This window comes from Podarcis liolepis (genome assembly GCF_965112155.1).
Source record: "Podarcis liolepis genome assembly, chromosome: 13".
Taxonomy (NCBI): domain Eukaryota; kingdom Metazoa; phylum Chordata; class Lepidosauria; order Squamata; family Lacertidae; genus Podarcis; species Podarcis liolepis.
Window position 1 is genome coordinate 34,775,157 of NC_139573.1, and position 24,474 is coordinate 34,799,630.

Genomic DNA, 24,474 nt, shown 5'->3' on the forward strand with positions numbered 1-24,474 from the left:
AACCTGGAGTGTTACAGAAAAAGGGAGCCTTTTTATCCCTGTTCAAAACCTCCCTATATAAAGGCAGTGAGGGCAGTCTGAACCTTAGTACACCTAACCCTGTATTTCCTTTCGATGAGTCCTGGCAAGTACCAAATGTGCAGGTTATGTGTGTGTGTGTATATATATATATATTTCCTATGGCCTGATTCCGTATAAGCCCATTTCCTGTTCCTCGTTCAGTCTGTTTGAAGTTAATTTTTAAAGTTATTCTGAAGGTCATAGGTTGGAGCCCTTCGGCAAAAAAAAACAACTGCATTGCAGGGGGTTAGACTAGATTACCCTCATGGTCCCTTCCAACTCTACAATTCTATGATTTCTTAAGTAAAGCTACAACGAACATACTTTATTTAGTGCGAGGGGTTCCGTTTGAACTTTGCTAACCCTTAAAGGGCAGAACTTCGGTGACCTTCAGAGCTTTCCTGGACTTAGTTGGTAAGATTTCCCTTAAATAGTGCAGAGATTTAACTCACAACAACAGAACGTCACCCTAAAAAGGGGTACTTTTTCCTTAAGGGGTTTTAACCCCAGGTACCCCGCCACTAAACACACCCACAGGCACACCCAGTGCTTCCCCAAGTGCCTGACTACATGAGCGCCGCTGCTTCTTTTGATACCGACGTTTCCGGGAACGCTCTAGGGCGCTCTATGGTGGAGCAAGGATACGCTCTAGGGAATGGAGGACGCGCAGTCTCTATGGTGAATGGCGGTTGAGAGTGAGAGAGATGTACGTAAGAGAGACGTGAAGAGGTTGTGGGAGGGCAGTGACGGTTGCAGGGGTGGGAACCCGACGGGGAAAAGGACACGGAGCGTGGGGCGGGGCTGTACCTCGTTCACAGGGAATTTCCCAGGAGGGCCTAGTTGGTTGCTGCTGCGCATGCGCGAGAATTTGAGCTTCGATCCTTCAACTCGCGCGAGGAAAAAAAAGTCACGTGGAAACTCTGCTTTCGAGTACAAATGCGTATAAGGCTGAATCAGCGGCGCGTTTGAGGGGGGGGCAGTGAAATGGCGTTTATCAATGCAAATGAGGCGCTCTGTTCCTGAAAGGGAACACTCTTCGGCCAGTTCCGGTATGACGTGATGGCGTGACGTCAGATAGAGGCGCTTCTGTGGGCAGGGCTTGGAGCTTTGTTGTGCCCCACATGTTGAAAGCAGATTTTCCAACGTTGCTCCTAGATCCAAGAATTTGGGAGGCCCACATGAATTAATGCAAAATGGCCGATAAAGTGGGCGGCGTAGAGCCCTTGCCTCCCGCTTTTGCCACAGTGCTTTGGCTTAACCATGCCCAGTCCATCCAAAGTCTGTGCAAAATAAGCTATACTGCAAGGATGGGACCTTAGAGACCAACTAAGTTTGTTATCTGTGGACGCAGGTGGTGATCAGAAGGTTGGCGGTTCGAATCCCCACGACAGGGTGAGCTCCTGTTGCTCGGTCCCTGCTCCTGCCAACCTAGCAGTTTGAAAGCACGTCAGAGTGCAAGTAGATAAATAGGTACTGCTCCGGTGAGAAGGTAAACAGCGTTTCCATGCATTGCTCTGGTTCGCCAAAAGCGGCCTAGTCATGTTGGCCACATGACCCGGAAGCTGTACGCCGGCTCCCTTGGCCAGTAAAGCAGGATGAGTGCTGCAACCCCAGAGTCGGCCACGACTGGACCTAATGGTCAAGGGTCCCTTTACCTTTAGTTGGTCTCTAAGGTGCTACTGGAAGGAATTTTTTATATTTTGTTTCAACTACGGCAGACCAATCTTACCTGTTGCAAGGATGGGATTTATTCCCCTGGAAAGGACTTGCGCTTTTGACAGCATAATCTTGCACTGATGTACTGAGTTCAATGGGGCTTACCCACAAGTAAATGTAGGTAGAACAAGTAGATGTAGGTAGAACAATAAAAGCCTTGTTCCCTGCTGAAATTGAACAGATGGCAATTCAGTGATGAAAAGATTTGCCTGCTGAATTTCTGCCCAGCACCTCAGTGGTAAAGGGTTGTATAACTTATGAGCTAACATTCCTTGTGTTTCAGTTCTCTATTTATCACAATTTCCAGTCCCTCCCCCAATTAAAGACTGACAGTTGTCAGCAATAAGACAGTCTCTGCTTACAATCTAAAACAGTGTTTCCCAACCGGTGTTCCGCGGCACACTAGTGTGCCGCGAGATGTTGCCTGGTGTGCCGCGAGATGTTGCCTGGAGGGAGGCGGGAGAGTCCAAAAAAGGTTGGGAGACACTGACTTAAGTTTCTCTTTCAAAAAGGAAACGTGGGTTAAAGCGGCGGCGCCGCCTCCCACTCACTTTCCTGCTCTGGCTTCCCTAACAGTTTTCTGAGTTGCGTCACTGGATCCAGCCCCCTTTTCCACAGGTGACACGGGGCTGGAGGGAGGAAAAGAGGGCTTTATGTCGCGCACAAAGGCAGCCTCCTAGAAGCGCTCTGGGCCGGCGCCGTTTCGCCGAAGGTGCCGGAGGACCCCCACCCTCAGCTCCTTCAGAAAGGAAGCCCCACCCCTCGGCTCCCTACGCCGCCAGGCAGCTCAGCTGACTGACGAGGACGTTCGGCGGCGGCCGCCGCACAACCACACAACCACCGCAGTTGCTGGCAGCGTCCGCAGCGCAATAAGTAACAGCGCCTGGTGCTGCCAACTCTTTCTCTCTCTCTCCCGCCCCCCCCGCCCCCAAGCTCTCGCGCGCCCCGCGTCAACATCGCCGCGCGCAGCTTCCCGAGCTCGAGGCCAGCCGCTGCACGCATGCGCCGGCTCGTCATCGGCTCCGGTTGTTGCCTTTCTCCGCCGAGGTCGGTGGACCCCGAGCCTAGGCTTCCTTCCCGCACCCCGCTTTCCGAAGACCGCACACCAGTTGGGCCAGTACATATTCCCCTCCCGTGACTGGAGCGGAATAGCCCTTTCTCTTCTTCCCCAACCCTTGTCGTTGGAGGAGTCCCTCAGTCCCTCGCTTTGCTGCCTCCCCCCCCACCCCCAAAGCTTGGAGGTTCCCCGGCAAGGGGGAGGGGGAAAAATTGAAAGTTACACTTTCGTGCGTCCCTCCTGGCGTGACGCTGCGCGCTGACGTCACGGGGCTGTAATGGTGGTGTGCCTCGAGATTTTTTTCATCAAACAAGTGTGCCTTTGCCCAAAAAAGGTTGGGAAACACTGATCTAAAAGGCACAAAGCGAAAAGAGACTGGTCGGGGGGGGGGGGGAGCAAAGTCGAGTACTATTGGTTACTCTGCAAGAGAGCAGGTGTAATGGAAAGATTTCAAGGGGGGGAGCATGGTCTGTCAGCAATACAGATGGGGGGAAATCCCATCTCTCATCCTTTCCTGCAGCCTCATGGTATGGCTGCTGCAGTAATCAACAGGAGAGAGAGAGGAGCTTGATGGAGATTTGAAAACACCCCACCCTTTTAACACCATCACCCGTGCCAGAGTAGAAAGCAAGCAGAGTAGAAAGCAAGCAGCACGTGTTGGACAAGGGCAGGGCTCCGGTGCGTCTGAAAAGTTGTGCGACAGACAGAAATCCAGCGAGAACAGCCCCCACCATGGAGGCCCATGAGGCTGTACCTGTTGAATTGCTGCCTGCCGTGCAGCTCTTTTGAAGCCCTGGAGATTTCTGAAATCTGTAACTGCCCTGAGATCTGCGGGTATAGGGGCAACATACAAATTTTAATCATAATCAAATCAATCTTTATTACGGTCCAGAGACTCAACAAATCGTTACAAAGCAATACACAATTCATTCAGCCTACCTCCAGGTTAAACAAGCATTTTGTTCAAAAGATAGGGATCACTGGTTCTTGCAACCACCGATAAAAGCTTTGCCACTGCTAATGTTCTAGCGTTTGTCTGGTCTTCCAATAGGAACCTGACATAGTGAGCCTCTGATTTTCCCGGGAAAGATACCAGCAAGGGTAATATCAGTTCAGCCCTGGCTTGCTCATATTTTGCACAGTGCAACAAAATATGTTTTATGGAATCGATGTCTTGAGCACACGAGCAAAGTCTGTCCTGGTAGGGAACTCCTCTCAACCTGCCATCCAACACTGCAGAAGGAAAGACGCTTAGTCAGGCTTTGGTGAAAAGCCTTCGATAATTTGGTACTGTCAGGTTTTTAATGTAAGATGTTAACTTAAAGACATGCCCATATTGTACTCCTACTGCCAGCGGACCACAGACTGCGTGTGATCGAGATCTCAGGTCACTGTGTGCCTTATCCCATTATTATTATTATTATTATTATTAATAATAATAATAATAATAGAAACATCTTGTTATTATTAAATTATTATTATTATTATTATTATTATTATTATTATTATTAATAATAATAATAATAAAAGATTAGAATCTTCCCTATGCAGGACATTCGAAAACTCGATTTAGGGTTAATAATAGAAAATAGACACCTAAGACTTTAAATCCAAAAGGCAGCATCCAATGGTTCCTAATTCGAGTTTCCGAATGTCCTGCATACGGAAGATTCTAATCGGCGCCGGAAGTGGGGGCTTCCGATACGTTACCCCTTTGGTTTCCGGGTCTTCCTGTTTCCCGTGGGGGCGCTCTGGGACTCCCCCGCTCTGTGGCCGCCGTGCGGCGCCGTCGACGACGTTGGGCGGCGCTTAGAGGTCCGCTCTGCCCGCCCCTGTCGCTGGCGTCGGAGGTCCCGGAAGCGTAGCCGGGGCTGTTGGCGATGATGGCGGAGAGTCCGGCTGCCGAGGAGGCGGCTGCGGCCGCGGTGCTGGCGGCGGCGCCGCCGTCGAGCGCGGGGCCGGGAGCTGGAGCGGGCGGCGGCGGCGGCGGCCCCGGGGTGTTCCTGCCGGCCGAGATCTGGGCGGTGGCGGGGCTGGGCTCGGCCGGGGCCGCATCCGGAGCGGGTGCGGGAGTCGGGGCTGGCGGGGCCTCGGTGCCCGGGATCCCCAGCTCGGCCGCCGCGGCCGCCGCGGCCGGGGTGCTCCTCTCGCACTCGGCCTTCTGGGACCCCACCACCAGCGGCGACTGGGACGGCGAGAGGCCGAGCCCGGCTTGCCTGCTCCGCATCAAACGGTGAGAGACTTTCCGCTCCCCGGGCAAATGCCGGAACCTCCCGCTTTCCAGATTTCTTTCCCGGAAGATGTGGGTGGGGTAGTGTTCCTGAGCGTGTGCAGAGTGCGTAGTACGCGCCTTAATTCCCCGGGCATCTCATCCTGTCTGTGCATACATCTGAGGGCGGAATGGCGCAGGGAAAGTTTTCCTTCTCCATCAACTCGCCCAGGAAAGATTTTACTGCCCTACGTTCTTGGCAGCGATTCAGCGTCTGCAAGGAATTCCCCATAAGCGAGGGTGGGGGACCGGAGGGCCTCTGGGGGGTGTTGTAACTCCTATCGGCCCCAGCCAGCATGGCCGCTGGTTAGGGATGATGGGAGTTGTAGTCCAACAACTGGAGGTGGGTATAGGGTGACAACTGGTGTGGCCGGTGTGCGGGTGCCCTAGTGGAGGGGAGCTGTACCTGTTGCATTTCCATATGGCTTGTAGCTCTTGAGGGAGTGGTGTTGTGCATCTGTTAAGCAGCAGCTTGGGGGTATAAACTCCCTATTACAACAGCCCAGGTAGATTTAAGATCAACAGTGGCTTTCACAGCCCCGAAGATGATATAACCTTATGCTCAAGCATCCCTGTAAGGAGGATATCCTAGATTGTTTCCACCCCAGGCTCAACTTCCTTGTTCTGTATCAGATTACAATTGGCATATAACATATTTAGAGCCTCATTTTCAATATATATATATATATATATATATATATATATATGCCTTGCTAGTGTGTAGCATCCAAGGATGAGACAACTCATTTTTAGAAGTTTCTTTGGAATTACAATTATTTGGAATTGTTGTTTAAGGTCCCAAATTTTGGCTTTGGCTTTCTGCTTTGTTGAAGTTGGCTTGCTTGGTTTACATGTGATGAAAAGGTGTGAAGTTTTATTAAGGATGACTTCTTTCCAGCATCGACATCAGTGCAGAGATCATCTTCTGCTGCTAACCATATAAACTTGGGGAGTGAGAGACATCCCAGTATCTCCCATTGTGCTGCACAATTAACAGTGCATTGCAGTACATACTCACTTTATTTTATTTAGGACTCGGTCACAAGTTTAGGTTTGCATTCATAATCAACAATAATGTAAAAAAAAATAGTTTTGTAGTCATAATCAATAACATGATTAAAAATGTTCCTTTAGCCCACCGTGCTGTAAAGGATTTAGGGTTAAAGGGGCAATGGGACATTTGAAACATATAAAAATTGTGCAAGTTAAAAATAGCCCTGTTAAATCAGACCAAAGGGTTCTGTTCTCCTTTTGGACAGCCAAGAAGCAGGACTGGCTTGATAGCATTCTTCCCTTCATAAGCCCCAGCAGCTAGTATTTTGAGCCGTGCTGCTACTGGAGGTATTGCAGCCATCATAACTAGGAGCCATTAATACCCTTGTCAGCCATGAATTTGTCTTACCCTCTTTTAAAGCACTCCAAATTGGTGACCACACCTGCGTCTTGTGGGAACCAGTTCCATAGTAGTTCAGCGATGCCCTGTCTGTCTTGGTCTTGAATCTCCCACCACTCAGTCCCAGATTCTATCATGAAAGAGGGAGGAAAACTTCTGCTCATTTTCTCCATAACTTAATACACCTCTATCATTTTCCCCTTACTTGCCTTCTTTCTAAACCAGGCATGTCCAAAGTCCGTTTTGGGGGCCTAATCCAGCCCGCCTGTCGGTTTAATCCGGCTCCTGTGGCAGCCTATCTCCTGGGGTAAAATCCTAAAAAGGACAGGCCTCACGCATGTTCACTTCATCAAATCTGCCCCTCTTTGAAAAAAGTTTGTGCATCCCTGTTAAACTAACAATTCCCAAATATTGTAATTCCTTGATTATTTGAGTTTTCCTTTACCTTTCTGAACTCTCTTTTTGAGGGGTGTTGAGCAAAATTGTACCCAGCTGAATACTATTGTTGTACCCTAGGTTTGTCAAAATGCCTGATGCAGGCAGTTTTATTTTGGATCCCTTTCCTAGCGAACCGTGATATGGAATTTGCCTTTTTCACAGCTGCTGCGCATGCTAAGTAATTCTCACTAGGCACCCATAGACGGTAAGCTCTTTGGCAAAGGCAGCTATCAGCAGCACGAAAATACGTCCGTAGCAGCAGCAGTTATTTTCCAGAATGCTTTCTGTTCCCTGTATCTTGCAACAGCCCTGAGAGGTAGGCGGTTGCCATCCCCATATAGCTGCTGTGGAATTGCTGTTATGGCCCAAGGACATAAGCTGTGTCCTTGGCAGGCATGGAATTTGAATGCAGGCCTTGAAATGAACTTCTCTGTGACCTGGGTTACATTTGTTCAGTACTTAGCGTGCTGTTAATTAATGCTTTAACATGTTGTTATGAGAGGCTGTTCCATCTGCTAGAAGATCCCTTCTGGCTATAGAGGAGAATGAGAAGGCCAGAATGCACTAGCAGTAAGAATTCTTTTAGCCTCGGCTAACGCTTTTGGATAATGTGAGGAACTGCAAGGGGAAGGAAAGTCCTCCATTGCAGTCAACAATATCTCCTTTGCGCAAACAATACTCTGTGTTGAATCGTTGCCATCTCCAGTCAGCACAACTAGGAGAGGCCTGCCCAGCAGATTCTGGAGATCTAGATCTTAGGTACACTATCAAGCAAGTGTTACTAGGCAGATGTTTCGGGTGCCCTGATACAAGGAGGCTTCCCAGGCCTGTTTTAAAGCTGGGAAATAACTGGGGGGTGGAGGGAGGGACAGTTTGGGTTTGTTCCTAGAGCTGAACGCAACCACTTCAGGAGCAGTTACGCCAGTTCCACGTTTAATCCCAGGAACAAAAGCCTTATTGTCTTTGGCAAACCAAAACGAAAGTGAACTTGTAGCAGCCTCGTTTCCCAGAAGTGTGCTAGGACGCCTCCCTCCTCCTCCCTCCACGGAGTGTGCTGTTTGTTATGTGCCAAAACAGGTGTTTGTGTTATGGGCCGAGGGCTGCAGTGAGCCTGAGAAGGACTGCAATTGTTCTAATGTGCTGTTGGCACAATTTATATGTACGGCAGGAGATGCCAATTCACCCTGCCTGCTCTTTAACAACTGTCTATTGTTCAGTGAGAAGAAGGAAGTGTGGTCTTCCCCCCCACCCCACCCGCCGCTGCCCAGCTAACTTTGAGTCCACAACCTCTGACTTTTTATGTAGGTGTGTTCTCGTTAAGCAGAGTTCAAACCATGAACATTTTCTGTTGTGAGTGTACAGTCACGGGGAAAAAGAAAGTGAATCCTCTTTGAATTCTGTGTTTTTACATATGAAGACATAATAACAATCATCTGTTCCTTTGGCGGCTCCTAAAATTAGGTAAATACAACCTCAGATGAACAACGGCACATGGCATATTGCACTATGTAATGATTTATTTAACAGAAATAAAGCCAAAATGGAAAAGCCATGTGTAAAAAATTTAAGTTCACCTTATGATTCAATAGCTTGTAAAAAGTTAAAGGTAAAGGGACCCCTGACTATTAGGTCCAGTCGCAGACGACTCAGGGGTTGCGGCGCTCATCTTGCTTTATTGGCCGATGGAGCCAGCGTACGGCTTCCGGGTCATGACTAAGCCGCTTCTGGCGAACCAGAGCAGCGCACGGAAACGCCGTTTACCTTCCTGCCGGAGCGGTACCTATTTATCTACTTGCACTTCGTGCTTTCAAACTGCTAGATTGACAGGAGCAGGGACCGAGCAACGGGAGCTCATCCCGTCGCGGGGATTCGAACCGCCGACCTTCTGATCGGCAAGCCCTAGGCTTAGTGGTTTAACCCACAGCGCCACCTGCGTCCCTTCACTAGCTTGTAGAACCACCAATAATGTGAAGCAATTGTTTCCTGTAGGACTTTATCTGTCTCACACATGGTTGTGGAGAAATTTTGGCCCATTCATACTTGTTCAGTCTTTTCCTAATTGTACTGTCGTGAACTTTAACATTTAACATGCTAACTGTAGGGCCTGAGATGTACCATAATTTTGGGGTTTTTTTGCGATTTCTCTGAGCATTGCACGGTCTGACCTTGGCGTGAATTTGCTGGGACGTCCACTCCTGAGAAGATTGGCAACTGTCTTGAATGCTTTCCACTTTTGAATAATCTTTCCCACTGTAGAATGATGGACTTAAAATTGGTTGGAAATCGGCAGCAGCACTTCCTTCTCTAAGAGCATTGTGTCCTCTTTCCTCCTTGGCACTGTGTTAAAACACACCTGAATGCTCCAGACCAGCAAACTGCTAAAATTTTGTCTTCTATAGAGGTGGGCACACTTGCTGATGATCACTTAAGCAGGGACATTTGATTAGCACCCCCTGTCTACTTAGCCTCTTAATTCCCATGGAAGCTGTAATGGTATACAGTGGTACTTTGGTTTAAGAACAACCCTGTTTACAAACTATTTGGTTTACGAACTCCACAAAACCAAAGTAGTGTCCCGGTTTGCAAACTTTACCTCGGTCTAAGAACGGAAGCCGAATGGTGGAAGGGCACCGGCAGCGGGAGGCCTCAATAGGGAAAGCGCGCCTTGGTTTAAGAACAGACTTCTGGAACAGATTAAGTTCGTAAACCAAGGTACCACTGTACTTAGTTTTTCACACATGATTTCTCCATTTTGGCTTTATATCATGACACGGTGTAATATGATATGCGTTGTTGTTCATCTGAGGTTGCATTTACCTAATTTTAAGACCTAAGGAACAAATGATTGCTATTATGTCCTGATGGGTAAAAGCACATCATTCAAAGGGGGTGTACTTTCTTTTTCCCATGACTATGTGTGTGGTAAGAGTTTGAGGAAGCAGTTTCTCATAGGCCAGAGTGGGTGATGAAAATGTGTCTCTTCATGATTGAATTACCCTTCCCTCCCTCTTCCAGTGTCACAGCCTAAGGTGTGATATTCACAGTGTTTCAAAATCCCAGGCTTTCCCTTTTCTCTTCATTTCCTTTGATGGGCTATATTGTGATATGTGCTTGATTTGGAGCTTCCCCTATAATGTGCCATGCATTTGGAAGGTAATAGGTTGTGACATAGGAGGAAACAAATATGGATTAAAATGGGACAAAGGAGTGAGGAGGTCTATGAAAAGCACAACACAACTTTGTGGAGAGTCCTTTATAGGGGAGATCTTTATATTTGTTTTCAGGAGGCTTTTAAGATTGACTGCCTTCCTGAAGCCATGAGGAGTAGAAACTTAGGTTTCCTTCTCTCTCTCTCTCTCTTTAAAAGCAGGGCTGTTTCTCAAGAATTCAGCAACAGGATTTGGGGATTGGGGGTGCAAAGCTGGAAGCTCCAGCAGTGTTTCTCAAACACTGTTTGAGGTCCCCAGCTGTTGTTGGACTACAACTCCCATCATTTCTAGCTAGCAGGGCCAGTGATCAGGGATGATGGGAGTTGTAGTAGTCCAACAAAAGCTTGAGAAACGCTACTCTAGAGAAACACTTGACTGATTAATCCATTGCTGCTATTATTCTTTTTGTTTCCCAGAGATATCATGTCTATCTACAAGGAACCCCCTCCTGGAATGTTTGTAGTGCCTGACCCCCATGATATGACCAAGGTAGGTGGTATCTGAATGCCTTCCTCTGTAGTGGGTCCTGCCTGAAGGGGTTTCCTGCTGTTTTTAGGAGGGCTGGCATACTGAAGTTCACCTTGCTATGACTTGAAATTTCATTTATGGCAGCAGCCTGTCGGAAAGGGTAGCAGAGCAATTGCCACAGGAGAAATTAAGCAAAGTGGAGTTTGCACAAAGCATCTTCATCCTTAGGCAAATCTTTTCAATTCATGTTCTGCTCACCCTGATAAATGTGTTAGAATGAGGGTTTTGGGTACCTTTACAAAAGAGAGAAGGAAGCAATCTCTGGCTCTGTTTCTGATTTTTATTTTATTTTATTTTATTAAAGCGTTTATTAATTTTCCAATTAAAACATCTAATTAGCATATCAAATCAAATCCAATGAAAATAAAAAACTAAAATAAAAGAAAGTCCAATTATCTTCCAAATTGTAATAATTTTTGTTTTGGCTTCCCACGGTCTGAGTTCCGAAGCGCTTTCAGCATCATAGTCCTGCCTCTCATCATCAATGTTTTCCATAATTCCATATCCGATTTTTTCCTCCACGTTTGTCTATGTGATCCTCATTCATGTCAGAAAACAGATACTTTTTTCCCTATGGAGTGCAGATTTGTCCGTATATTGTACCTTTTCAACTCTTTTTGCTTTTTCATCGCACCACTTCATTTAATTGCATCCAAATTCAGAGTTCTGTCCAGCTCTTTGAGAATTGTTATTTTGGCAGCTCCCAAATCGTTAATCTTTCCCGTCCAGGTGTTATCAAAGAAACAGAGAGAAACCTCCCTCTGAAACTCCTTGTTGATTTATTCTTAAGCATTCTGAAATTTAAGTAGGTCTGCCCCTGAGTCACAATATTTCACTGGCGTCCTCTTGGTATATCTGAGGGATCTGTTCTTTTTTTAAAAAAAGTAGATCTCACATGCCTGAAGTTTGACCACATTGAGTGGCCATTTTGTTGAAGGTCAAATGAGGCCTCGTTCATACAGATGATGTGGTATACATCCTGGAACAGTTTTTATCACTCCAGACCACAGGTGGGGAAAGCTCCTCCATGAAAAGAAAGCCCATGTACGCCTGAGACCGGGCCTTGTGTTTCTTGTCTGCTGCTGTGGCCAAGTGGATAGGAAGCTGTTCTGTGGGCTCAAAGCCCAGAAATTGTCTCTGTTGTTGCGCTTGTCGTGACTGGGGTTCTTTTTTTTGGGGGGGGGGGGTCTGTGCAAAAGGTAAGTGGGAACATTTCTCCCCCTTCCTCCTGATGGTGCTCAGACTCATATCCTCCTCACCCCTTGCTCTGTGGAAAGAGCCACTGGGTGCTGCTGCTGTTTAATGGGTGCCTGTCCTTGTGGGGCAAAACCACAAAACCAGTTGCTTTCGCAGTCCTCCACCTGTAGTGTGAAGAAGTGGTGCGCTCCAGAAATAATTTGGGCCTCCTCAACAGCTACCTGTGTGAACTGAGCTTGATACTTGAGCCTGAGAGGGCAGTGAGTTTTCCCTAATGTTTTGTAGAGGATCTCTCTTCTCTCCCCCCCCCTTAACTCTCTTAGCGGCCGGCTTGCGTCCCGCGCAAGCTCTGCCGACATTGCACCCAGTTGGAAGTTTTTGCGCGAGCTGGGCTTTTCTCTTGCAGATTCATGCGTTGATCACAGGCCCCTTTGACACGCCTTACGAAGGGGGTTTCTTCTTGTTCCTGTTTCGCTGTCCTCCAGATTATCCCATCCATCCGCCGCGGGTCAAACTGATGACAACCGGGAATAACACAGTGAGGTTTAACCCTAACTTCTACCGCAATGGGAAGGTCTGCCTCAGTATTCTAGGGTAAGGAGCTGAGCAGCCTGAGCTGCTTCGGGGAGGTCCACACTTCTGCATGCAATTATCATGTCGATGAAATGTGTGTGTGTGTGTGTGTGTGTGTGTGTTTCTGTTTCTGTTCAGAGCCAGGTAGGTTGATGATTATCATCTTGCGGGAACGAGAGGGGCTGGCTTTTTCACTGGTAGCTCTCCTTGCTACAATATGGGAGGCCCCCAAAGGTATTGCCACTCTGCCAGCTTTTGAAGTCACACCTGTTTAGACAGGTATTTCCCTGATCTTCCTAACTTGGATCTCCCAATTGGATTGTTTTTAGCTGTTACGCTTTTTGAAATGGGCTTCCTCATTTATATATATGTTTCAATGCTGTTGTTATGCTATGAATAGCTTGTATTTTTTTACAGTTGGCTTCATTCTTCTTGTTTTGCTGTTGTCTTTTATTTTTTGTGAACCACATTATTTCTTCTTGAAATGCAAGGCTTCGAATTAATTATATTCCTATCATCATCATTGCCAAGGCAGGGCACCACAGGGACACATGCTTGTCTGGGCAGAGGGGCCTTCTCTGTAGTGGTCCCCACCCTGTGGAACGCCCTCCCACCAGATGTCAAGGAAATAAACAACTATCTGACTTTTAGAAGACATCTGAACGCAGCCCTGTTTAGTGGCTGGCTGCCTTCAGATGGCATAGAACAGGGATGTCCAATAGGTCGATTGCGATCTACTGTTAGATCCGCAGGAGGTTTTTGTAGATCACGGTCGATCGCTGGGTCCCTTTCCTTAGCATTGGTAAAATAGAATCTGGCCCCGCCTTCTATTGTTGCACAATCTGCAGAACGGAAGACGGAGTTTACTCAGTGAAGCTGTTTGTTTTCCCAGCGATCTGTTGTTGAGAGGCTGTTCCCCTTTCTCCCTGAAAATAGCCAGCAGCTTAGCCTTGAACTCCCCCAAAACGTGGCTTTCCTAATCCCGTTAAAAAAAGCTTAACCACTTTAACCTGAACCCCCCAAAAACAGGGGTAGCTCACTGCCAGTTTTTAATGCTGCGAGTAGATTGCAGTCTCTTGGGAGTTGGGGCCACCCCTGGCATAGAGCATTTGAGCATCTTTGGACATTGCAAGGAGTCTCTGCCATCAGCCAGATGCGCGAGAAAATCATGCACATGGTTGACAGTGCTTCCTGTAACATCCAGAGCTTCTGTTCATTTGGCTCAGCTATCGGCAGCGTTTAGTTTTCCTTCCTATATTTGCATGGGTTTTTTGTGGGGGGGGGGAGAGGTTGGTTTCAAATAGCATTACATTTTCAGAAACCGCAAAGCATTCTCTTGAAAGTTTGGGGCGTTGCTTTTTCCTGCTGATCCTGTGTGGTCTTCATTTCCAGCCCTCCAGCTGAGAGCTCTTCAAACCAGAGTACGACAGGAAGTGGCCATAGTTGCAGATTTTATACTCTGCCCAGTCGCTCGTGTTTCTCGGCCTGTATCTGTTCGCAATGGCCAGAGGTTGACAGGCCCCTTGCTTGCGTCGTGCATCGTGGGGGCAGAGCCGGTTTGGGTGGTTTTCTGCCTCTGACTTGATTCAAAAGATGGTGCTTGAGAAAGAAAATGACGGGAGCTGAATGGAGCTGCTGTATTCAACATCCTTAAGAAAGTTAGATCGGGAATAGAAAGTGACCCTCTATGGCAGGCTTCCTCAGCCTCGGCCCTCCAGTAGTTTTTGGCCTACAACTCCCATGATCCCTAGCTAGCACGACCAGTGGTCAGGGATGATGGGAATTGTAGTCTCAAAACATCTGGAGGGTCGAGGTTGCGGAAGCCTGGACTATGGCAGGCATAGGCAAACTCGGCCCTCCAGATGTTTTGGGACTACAACTCCCATCATCCCTGACCACTGGTCCTGTTAGCTAGGGATGATGGGAGTTGTAGTCCCAAAACATCTGGAGGGTCAAGTTTGCCTATGCCTGGTCTATGGGCTTCCAGGCTTGAGAAACCGCATCATTTCATATATACCATTGTAGTCTTTCTCAGCTTGATGTTGGGCAGACTGACAATCTGCTGCGTTGACTGGGGCTGGTAGAATTTGCAGTCCAAGCTCCTTTTGGAGCTCGAAATATGGGTACCCCCAACAAAAAAATTAAAATTTAGCTCTGTAATTTTGAATTAATGTAATTTGATTGGTTTGTTAATAAAAATTATTAAAAAAAAAAAGAATTTGCAGTCCAAAGCGCCTGGGCAACACCAGTTTGGAGAAAGCTAACATAACTCAAGTATGAAGATTATGATCTTCCCTAGTAATACTGTCTTGTGTACAAGCTTCAAAGTAACAAAGCATGTATAGAGAGGAAGAATTGGGTATCCCACAGCTAAGCAGGGTGGATTTGATTTAAATCAAATCAATTTAAATCACTAGTAAGCAAGAACTTGATTTTAATCATTCTTTGACAGAAAGACTCATTCTTGCTGGTATAACCTTAATATTTACAACCAGAGGAAGGTTCCATTTTTGGAATAATAAATTTTCAGAGTAGGTTTTTTTTTATTCTATCAAAAATTACTGATTTGGTTATACTATTAGAAATACATAGACAGATAATTATGAAATTATTGTGAGGTTTAATAAGTTAACTGTTTACATTTGGACAACATTTCTGCTGTGCTTTATTGGAAGGAGAAAAATAATCATTTCCTTAATAACAATTTATGTAACAAAAACAGTATAGCATATGTATCCATGTTTGTCAACTGATGTGGTTAAGCAGTTTAAAAAACAAACAGACAACTTAGACTGAGTTAGAAAAGTATCTTTAGAAAGATTTTTACTCCAAAAGCATTTTATTTTAAAAATCCGATATTTTTTTTAAAAAAAAGGTCTGGTTTAAATTTTAAAAAAATCCTGTTTAAAATTTTAAAATCTGATTTTTTTTATTTTATAAAAAACTCATTGATTTTTATCCACCCTGCAGTTAAAGCATTTTTTTCACTAATGCTCAGGCATGGCCTTGGGCGTTTTAAACCATTTACTTGCTACGCTTTGTCTGTTAGCCACAAGTGCTTTTTAGGATATATATGGATTTGGAACCTTTTAGGATCTAATTGGATTTGGGGACCCAAGCACCTTTTACATGTTATGTGGGAAAAATCAGGAAGACCCTCTTGCACCGGCACCCTGAAAAAGCAAGGGGCAGGGACACCGTGCTATGCAACTTCATTATCCTGTTTTGTGTTTCTGGATTTTTATTTCCTGTTTTCATAGTTGAGCTTTTTGCCCTTCATCTCTGGACAGTGGGAACGCTCCAAATAGAATTCCTCAGATATTTCACACAGCTTCTAGGAACTGAGGTGTAGACACAGTGTGTAGCTGGAGCTCTGAAAGAAGATGACGATGCCAAGAAACAATGGCATTTCTGACTTTTTTATCACAGACATTCGCACGCATTCGCTTGATTGCCATGATTTATTCTGTTTCTCCTAATTACGGAGACTTGCCAAGGAGGTGCGTGGGGTATTGACGCCTTGAGCCCTGGCCACTGGGAATCCTGCCCCCTCGTCCCCCTCGCTCCCCTAATCAGCCAGCTCCCAAGGTTTCAGAATTCCAGTACGTTTGATAAGAGCTAGACATCTAAACAGAAAAGGAATGTGATACTTAGGAGGCTGAATTCTCTCCTCACTGCCAGACTTTGTATGTGGCTCTTGCGTGAGACTGAACGCATACAGCCCTCGATTCAGATTACTGGAAAGATGCATAAAAGTTTGGAATGGTTTTATCACAAAATAGTAATTATCCATCTTCATAACGTGTGTGCGCAAACGTTTTCACAACTACCTTCAAAACAAATACAGCCAAACCTCTGTTTACGTAACCCTCTGGTTACATAAACTTTGGGATGTGCGTGCAGCAAACCCGGAAGTATTTTACCGGGTTTCGCCCCCACGCGCATGCGCAGAAGCTGTCCTCAGGTTGCAGAAACCTTGGGATCCGACCGGACCTCCGGAATGGATCCCGTCCGCAACCGGAGGTACCACTGTACATTGTTTCATAAAATGACTTCCTACCCTTGCCTCCACAGTGTTTTTACTCAAACCTTTTTTTTCTACTGCATTACATCTTTTTATCTATTGCAAAAAAGTTTCTCGTGTTACAATGATTTTGCTGTTTTTCTGCTGCTGCTTTTATCTCGAATCCTGCCTGCAATTTCATTTATAACTTTGCTATTTATCTGCTACGTGTGTTACAGAATTGGGCTTTTCGATCTTCTTTGCTTGTTTAGTGGTTCTTGCCATTACATCTTCAATTTTTTCCCCACCACCCTGAGGCCTGGAAACTGGTTTTTTTTTACTACCTACCTTACCTACACTGGAAACTGTCTTTTACTACCTACCTACCAACCAACGTACCTACACACACACACACACACACAGAGCTAGGACTCTCACGAGTTACAAATCAAAGTACATTGAAAGCCCCACATCATTTACAGAATTGTGTTTGTTTGGCTGTGTGAAAATAATCTCCCATTTCTTGCTGTCTGGCAGTACATGGACTGGTCCGGCCTGGAGTCCTGCCCAGAGCATCTCTTCGGTCCTTATATCTATACAGTCCCTGATGACTGAGAACCCTTATCACAACGAGCCTGGCTTTGAGCAGGTAAGTAGCCGGAATCGTGGATTAGTGCCCACTTTACGGAGCTCTTGGTTACAGGGACAGGGAAGTGGCTGTCCTGTAACAAACGGCTCTCTTAGAAACGGGAATGTCGGCAGAGCAATAAGACCTGTTGAAGTTTGATCTCCAACCCATCTACATCCTTTTAAGAAGACACTCCCAATTCAGAGGCTCGGCGTGTTGCTGCGGGTGGGGCCTGCTTCCCTGTTGTGTTAAAACAGCTGACTGCATTGGGACAGAGTGGAAAGGAAAAATGCCTTGAGCAGCCCTGGATAACTCCATATGCTGCAGTCTGTATACACGTATTCGCAGCTTGTATGCAGAGCAAGACCACACATGGAACCTCTTTGGGATCTTTCATGGAACATAGCTCTGGTTTGAAATAGGATTGTCAATCCACTTTTTATCAGCAACTGGCCAGTGTTTCCAATGGGTAATGTCAGCCATACTAATTGGAGGCATTCCCAGTATCTCCCCCCCCCCCCCAGACCAAAGTTGTGGGCTGTGTGTCTTGAACTTTGTAAAAGGTGACTTTTGTTTTTGTCCAATCTCTTGCAGGAAAGACATCCGGGAGACAGTAAAAATTACAACGAGTGTATTCGGCATGAGACTATCAGGGTCGCTGTGTGTGACATGCTAGAAGGAAAATGCCCTTGTCCGGAGCCTTTACGGTATGTTTGGGAGTCTCAATTCATGGGTTTCAGGCATTTAGCATGGAGGAGAGAGGGAGCTACCCTTTAGTCAGACTTCCTGTGAGGTTTGGAGTTGACAGGGTTAACAGCTCTGTGTGTGTCCTGCATCTGGGGAGTTGTTTTTCTCTACATCCGGGAAAAGCGGAGTTCTTTGTCTGTGAGTTACTTTCACTTTTTTGCCGAGAGATGCAGAGACACCAGGCCTGCCATCTCCGATGGTCTGTTTATTATTTTAGCGTTCCGATGTAAATAAAGCTGTTAGTTTAGAGGAACAACCGCGTGTGGACTCTCTCTTCTTTAGAGAGCCAGTGTGGTGTAGTGGTTAAGAGCGGTAGTCTCGTAATCTGGGGAACCGGGTTCGCGTCTCCGCTCCTCCACATGCAGCTGCTGGGTGACCTTGGGCCAGTCACACTTCTTTGAAGTCTCTCAGCTCACCTCACAGAGTGTTTGTTGTGGGGGAGGAAGGGAAAGGAGAATGTTAGCCGCTTTGAGACTCCTTGCAGGGAGTGAAAGGCTGGATATCAAATCCAAACTCTTCTTCTGCAAGCTCACTCACACCAGAAGCACGCACTGTGCTGCTCTGCTGCAAGTCCAGGAACTCTGTTGCTGTGGAAACGTACCGGACCCGAACACTCCGCCCCCCCCCCCACACTTAGAAAAACTGTTTGCCAGCATGAAACCCCTGACTCGGCATTCAAGCACCCTCATTCATTCATTCCTCCAGCTGCATGATCATTGTCCGCATTCTGTTCCTTCCACTCCAGATTACCAATATGTGTCTTGTTAATTCAGATCTTTTGCTGAGGTCATTTGTGCAAGCAATGCAAACCGCAGTACAGTCAGACCTTGGTTCTCGAACGGAATCCGTTCCGGAAGTCTGTTCGACTTCCGAAAACCAAGGCGCGGCTTCCGATTGGCTGCAGGGGCTTCCTGCACTCAATCAGAAGCCGCGTTGGATGTTCGGGTTCCAGAGAACATTTGCAAAACGGAACACCCGCTTCCGGGTTTGCGGCGTTCGGGAGCCAAAATGTCCGAGTCATAAGGCGTTCAACAACCAAGGTACAACTGTATTCATGGCTCCATGGAAGCTCTCCCTGCTGTCCGCCTCTTAAGGCTGTTGTTTTTTATAGTATTTTGGTCAGCAGGTCATGCATGAGGGACGGAACCAAAGTACATTGCACTGTGGGGAAATGTTAGCTATTGTAGTTGTTTTTAGGAAATGTGCACATGACAAACTGATTTTCAGGAGCATGAACTATGGCAGTAGCCCTTTTGTTATAAACCACCTGTCACCTCCTTGCTCTGCGGCCTTACGGTTTGTTTTGCTTGCTAGGGGTGTCATGGAAAAGTCCTTCATGGAGTATTATGATTTCTACGAGGGGGTATGCAAAGAGCGGATTCACCTCCAAGGACAGACGATGCAGGTAAGGATTAGATAATGTCTATGACTGCCCACTCCTGAGGGCAGCCTCCGTTTTTTTATATAAAAATAAACAATTTGGAATGTCATATTTCCTTCCCTCTTGAGAAGTGGGCTCGTTTGCTCAGCTGAGGGTTTTCCCAAAGGGAAAATTGAAAACCTGAGGAATGGGGGACAAATTAGGAGAAATGACCAATTGATAGCATTTCTGAAGCACCAGGAACTAGCTGGAAGCATATTGTGGGATGCGGGTGGCGCTGTGGTCTAAACCACTGAGCTTGCAGATTGGAATGTTGGCGGTTCGGATCCTTGTGACAGAGTGAGCTCCCGTTGCTCTGTCCCAGCTCCTGCCAACCTAGCAGTCCGAAAGCACGCCAGTGCAAGTAGATAAATGGGTACCACTGCGGCAGGAAGGTAAACCGTGTTTCCATGCACTCTGGCTTCCATCACAGTGTCCCGTTGTACCAGAAGTGGTTGAGTCCTGCTGGCCACATGACCTGGAAAGCTTTCTGTGGACAAACGCCGGCTCCCTCGGCCTGAAAGCGAGATGAGCGCCGCAGCCCCATAGTCTCCTTTTGCTGGACGTAACCGTCCGGGGGTCCTTTACCTTTTACCTTTTTTATATTAACATGAGCAGGACATTGGAATGAGGGGGTGAGAGATAGGAGACTTGAATAGATCCTGGTTATTGGGAAAAGAGCATCCAGCAAGGGGATGGGGATGAAAGATGTTAAATTCTCTAATCCGGGAAGTGAGCTTCCATGGCTGTGTTCTGCTTCCACAGTCAGAGGCATCCATGCTTCTGCATACCAGTTCCTGGAAATTACAGGAGGGGAGAGGGCTCTTGTGCCCGGGTCCTGCTTGACAATTTCCCACAGGCATCTGGTTGGCTACTGTGCGAACAGGATGCTAGACTAGATGGGCCTTTGGCCTAATTCAGCAGGTTCCTCTTAGGTTATAGATAGATTTCAATATACAGTGGTACCTCGGGTTACAGACGCTTCAGGTTACAGACTCTGCTAACCCTGAAATAGTACCTCGGGTTAAGAACTTTGATTCAGGATGAGAACAGAAATCGCGTAGTGGCAGCAGGAGGCCCCATTAGCTAAAGTAGTACCTCAGGTTAAGAACAGTTTCTGGTTAAGAACGGACCTCCGGAACAAATTAAGTTCTTAACCCGAGGTACCACTGTAATAGGAAGCTACTTTCCCTTTACAGAACGTCATTTTTCTCAACTGAAGCACATGTTGCAGTCTGATTTGCCAGACTTGGGTTTCCAATCTGATCCAGCAGTAGTTCCCCTGTTCCTCTTGTGGCTTCGGGGTTGTTAAAAAATACTCGCCGCTTAGAATAATATTGATGTTGTCAAGCGTCTGTGACTTGAACTGGTTACAGAAGGCCTTGGCCACCTTGTTTCCAGTCCATGTGCAAACTAACCCTGGCAGATCTTGATGCAAGTTGTTTTCATCCCGATCAGACAGTTTAACTAACTCAGGAAAATGTTCAAATGCTCTTTTCCTAAAAAGCCTGAAGCCTTCCTGCTAGGAATTACGGGCAATGAAATTCCAAAAAAGCTCAGGAGAGTCTTTATGCTACAGTTGCTAATAGAATTTTAATCACAAAAGGTTGGGAGGGAGAGGACACCCCATCCAAATTAGACTGGCCAAATAAATTAAGAGAGCAAGCTGAATTGGCGAGACTATCAGCAAGGCTGCGAGACGTTACCGATGAAAAAATTTATCAGAGATTGGGTCATATATATAGAATTTAAGTAAAAGAACACTGATAAAATATTAATCTGTTAGCAGGTTTCAATTGACTTCTGGGTACAAACAGGATAAGTTTACAAAATTTAAAGTAAGTTAAATAACAGGGAGAAAATAAAGATAAGCGTGTAATCAAGGAATTTAATCTGGGAACTTAATGGGAAGATCGGAGGTCATGTTAAACTTAATTACAATATGATGTACAAAACAAGTATCAATGAAGAAGAGAATAATTGTCTTTTTTATCTTGTCTTTAACGTCTACTGATTATTTCTGTTATACAGTTTTCAACCAATAAAGCATTAAAAAAAAAAAAGTAATTTTCATCCCTTCTCCCCTCCTCTCGCAGGATCCCTTCGGCGAGAAGCGAGGGCACTTTGACTACCAGTCCCTTCTGCTGCGTTTGCAAGGAATCCGCCTGAAAGTGCAAGAGAAACACCAGCAGGAGAACCCAGACATAGACTCAGAAAGCAGCTCTTCTGAGACAGAGACAGACACTCAAGGGAGCATTAAGGCTTAGGTGCCTCCCACCTGATTGCTTGGGAACCCAAGACGTAGGGGTGGGATCTTCTGACTCCAGGCACTGCGGAGGAACCCCGGAGAGACCCAAGAACCAGTCCGGTTCTAGAGCGGGGAGAACCTGGGCTGAGCAGCACCCCTTCATTGCCTCCTCCAGTGCTCTGGCACACGCTGTTTAAAACAAACGAGGATTTGATGCTAAAACTGAACCGGGCTTGTCTTTTGAAAGTAGCTCTTTCTCTGCTGGAGACCCGTGAGCAAAAATGGCATAAAGGCATTCTGGAAGAACCCGTGACGGGTTGGTTTCTGTCCTCCCCATGTTTCTAAAAGAGCAGGAGGTAGAGCTTGCCTCTACGCCCCGCCGTCTTTTGTTATACCCTCAGCGCCTGCCTCCCAACGTTGCCCCCCCCACACACAACGGGATGGACTCCCAGCTCTACCAAGTCTGTAAAAGCACCTTTGACCATTTAAATAATCCAGCCCTGTTTTCATATTCGCTCTGTTTCAGTTTCCCAGTTGGGTTGGGGTTGCCTGTCCTAGACAGACCAAAGAGAAGGAACTTTGGCCGGAACTGGGCTTTTGTGGCGATTCAAAACGACGGCAACGAAAAAGCAGTTTCCAAAGCTTTACTCAACTCTAAAGCTCCTTTTGAATAATCCCTCCCCAATTTCGGAATCCAGGCAGGAAAGAAGAGACAAAACTGGGAGAGATCCAAAATTGTGAGCAAGCCAGCCAGCGGCCTTCAAAAGGTGAAGTTGAGCAGGTTTCATGGCCAGTGTTTTTGTTTTTGTTTTTTGTGATCCTTGGAAGGAGTCATCATTCTGGCAGTTCATTTCCTGCAAGTGGCATATAATTCTTATTTTTTTGGAAGGTACAGTATTAGAATTTAGTGAAGACAGGTGATTCTATGCAGCCATTGATTTTCTTTCAAGAGAGAGAGAGAGATAGCAAATATAAATTAACGCAGCACCAAGAGAGAGAAAAGCAATGCTAATCTTAAGCTTTGGCAGTGCAATAGCAGACTTCTCTGTTCAAAGCAACTCCGATCTGCAGCTTTGGGGGGCAGAGTTAGGAGTTCAGTGGTGTAGAAGAGGATGCAAACTAATGGAAGGACAGCAATAAGCATCAGTCCAAGTTAGGCAGAAAACCAGCTGTTGAGATCGGTCGAAGGATTGGCTCTCGTTTTTTGTCAGGAGCCTCTATTGAAACCGAAGCAAAGTTGCACATGTGTAAGTCTGCCGGATCTGCCGTAACTCCCTTCTCTCTGAATCACTTTGCTGTGCTATAGACCGAGAAGCACATGCCTTTTGAGGATCGAATTGTGGGAGAACGTCTGGCCACCCTCCCAGCTGGCAAAGTATTTTATTTTATTTTTTACTTTTGAAAGTTCAAGCTGGTTTCTACGTAGAAAGGCCCAGAAGCCTTGTGAACACCTTTCACTTGCTTCCCCCCTTCTTCTTTTAGAGACCCTTTAAGAATTTTTTTTTTTAATGGGGGGAGGGAGCTCCTGACCTACAGATGCACATCCAGATCAAAAACTTGGCAGGGGGAGGTGAGCAGATGTTAACAGTGGCCAGGCCAGTAGGAAGTGTTTCACTCAGTAGGTCCAATCCCAGCTGTAGGAACCATGCAGTTCCTACCTGGCCTCTGAAAGGAAGTTCATGTGTGATTATAGGCACTGTTTATCTGCAAGCACAACACTAGTCTTGCAGCTATTCCTGCCTCTCCCATGTAGAGTATGATGTGCTGCTGCTTAAAACTAAAAGTAACTCCCCTATACCTGCTTTTTGGAGTGGAATGCCCTTTTCTCCGTTTCTCTCCCACCCGCAAGGAGAAAAGACTCTCCCAAGGGTTACGAATAGCCGATGGAATCAAAAGCTTTGTAATGCAAGTTTGCATTTAGATGCCTTGTGCAGGGGGAACTCGTGAGGACGAAGGCAATCTTATCATGTTTGTGTTGATCTCATTGGGTGCAATCCAGCAAAACAAAAACAGAAATCAGTCGTGCTTCACCTCCACTGAAATCAAAGGGACTTGAGTGCACAGTTAACGTTTTAAGTCTCACAGAAATCAGTAGGACCTAGGTAGGACTTCTATTCTCCGAACTCTGCCAATTGTGTAAGTTTGGCTTTCCCCCAGTCTATAGTCACCAGGACCAGAGGTGTTCCCGAATCAGAGCACCCGTTACTTCAAGAAACCTTAGTTCCAGATGCATGTTGGCTGTCAAACCATTGCATCACATTTCTTTTAAGACAAAACTAAAAGAAAACATGAAAATGCCTTATGTGGTTATTTCTTTTTCACACTGCTCGCATGTGGATGTAAGAAAACGAAACGAAAAGAAATATGGTTTTCTAGCTGCCCATAGTCATCTGTTTTCTGAATGTTTTCCATTTCAAAAGTGACAATCCTAGATGACTGATCTAGACAAAATGTTTAGTGACGAGACTTTTAGGCCTAACAAGCTAAACACACTCGAATGCACAAGGGTCTTAAGAAAAATAAGGAATCCTTGTTTATATACAATTGTACATTTTTTTAATTTTTTTTTTTTTGGTGCAATAAAGTTTGTTTTGGCAGGATCTTTGTCCTTTGTCCTGGATTCATAAAACAGCCGGGAATACCCAAAAAGGGGGTCTTGTTTTCATAAGCAGCTTACATCAGGGATGTATTCCCTTTTAGTGAAACTTCCAGGCCCCGCACATACCATTGGTTGGTGGGACCAGTGGGAATGGGAGGTGGGGGGGGGAGAGCAATGATTGCTGTACTTCCTACAGAATAAATCAAAGGTTTATGCACACACCTTTCTCCCAGTGTTAGAAACTCATAAATATAAGCCAGGGGCCAAATGGCTCCTTAAACCAAGGTTGTAGTCACCAAAACAGAATGTCTTGTTGCCATTGTGGGGCAAAACTGTTCTAAAGTCATCTTTTGCAAATGATGGGCTGACTGGGCTTGATTATTTATTAT

At 46.2% G+C, this 24,474-nt stretch overlaps 2 protein-coding genes and 1 long non-coding RNA gene across 4 annotated transcripts in view; 1 reads left to right on the plus strand and 2 right to left on the minus strand.

Moving 5' to 3' along the window:
- The window catches only part of CALCOCO2 (calcium binding and coiled-coil domain 2), a 42,697-nt gene extending 41,764 nt beyond the window's left edge, over positions 1-933 (minus strand). For both annotated transcript variants that reach the window (XM_083469811.1, XM_083469810.1), the window contains exon 1: positions 868-933. In XM_083469811.1, coding sequence (XP_083325937.1) covers positions 868-918 — 51 coding nt within the window. In that variant the 5' untranslated portion in view covers positions 919-933. The remainder of the gene's footprint in view (positions 1-867) is intronic.
- Positions 934-3,687: 2,754 nt separating this feature from the next.
- LOC310690902 lies at positions 3,688-4,613 on the minus strand. The gene is made up of 2 exons (XR_014518268.1): positions 4,544-4,613; positions 3,688-4,066 (listed from the first exon to the last, which is right to left on the minus strand). It is a non-coding gene; the product is annotated as an uncharacterized lncRNA (long non-coding RNA).
- Positions 4,614-4,713: 100 nt separating this feature from the next.
- Positions 4,714-24,086, plus strand: UBE2Z (ubiquitin conjugating enzyme E2 Z; the record flags this gene model as incomplete). Its single annotated transcript, XM_083470162.1, has 7 exons — positions 4,714-5,066; positions 10,559-10,631; positions 12,274-12,461; positions 16,981-17,092; positions 17,666-17,778; positions 19,133-19,223; positions 21,335-24,086. 7 exons carry the CDS (start codon positions 4,714-4,716, stop codon positions 21,503-21,505), a joined length of 1,101 nt encoding a protein of 366 aa, XP_083326288.1. The 3' UTR covers positions 21,506-24,086.
- Positions 24,087-24,474: the final 388 nt, after the last annotated feature.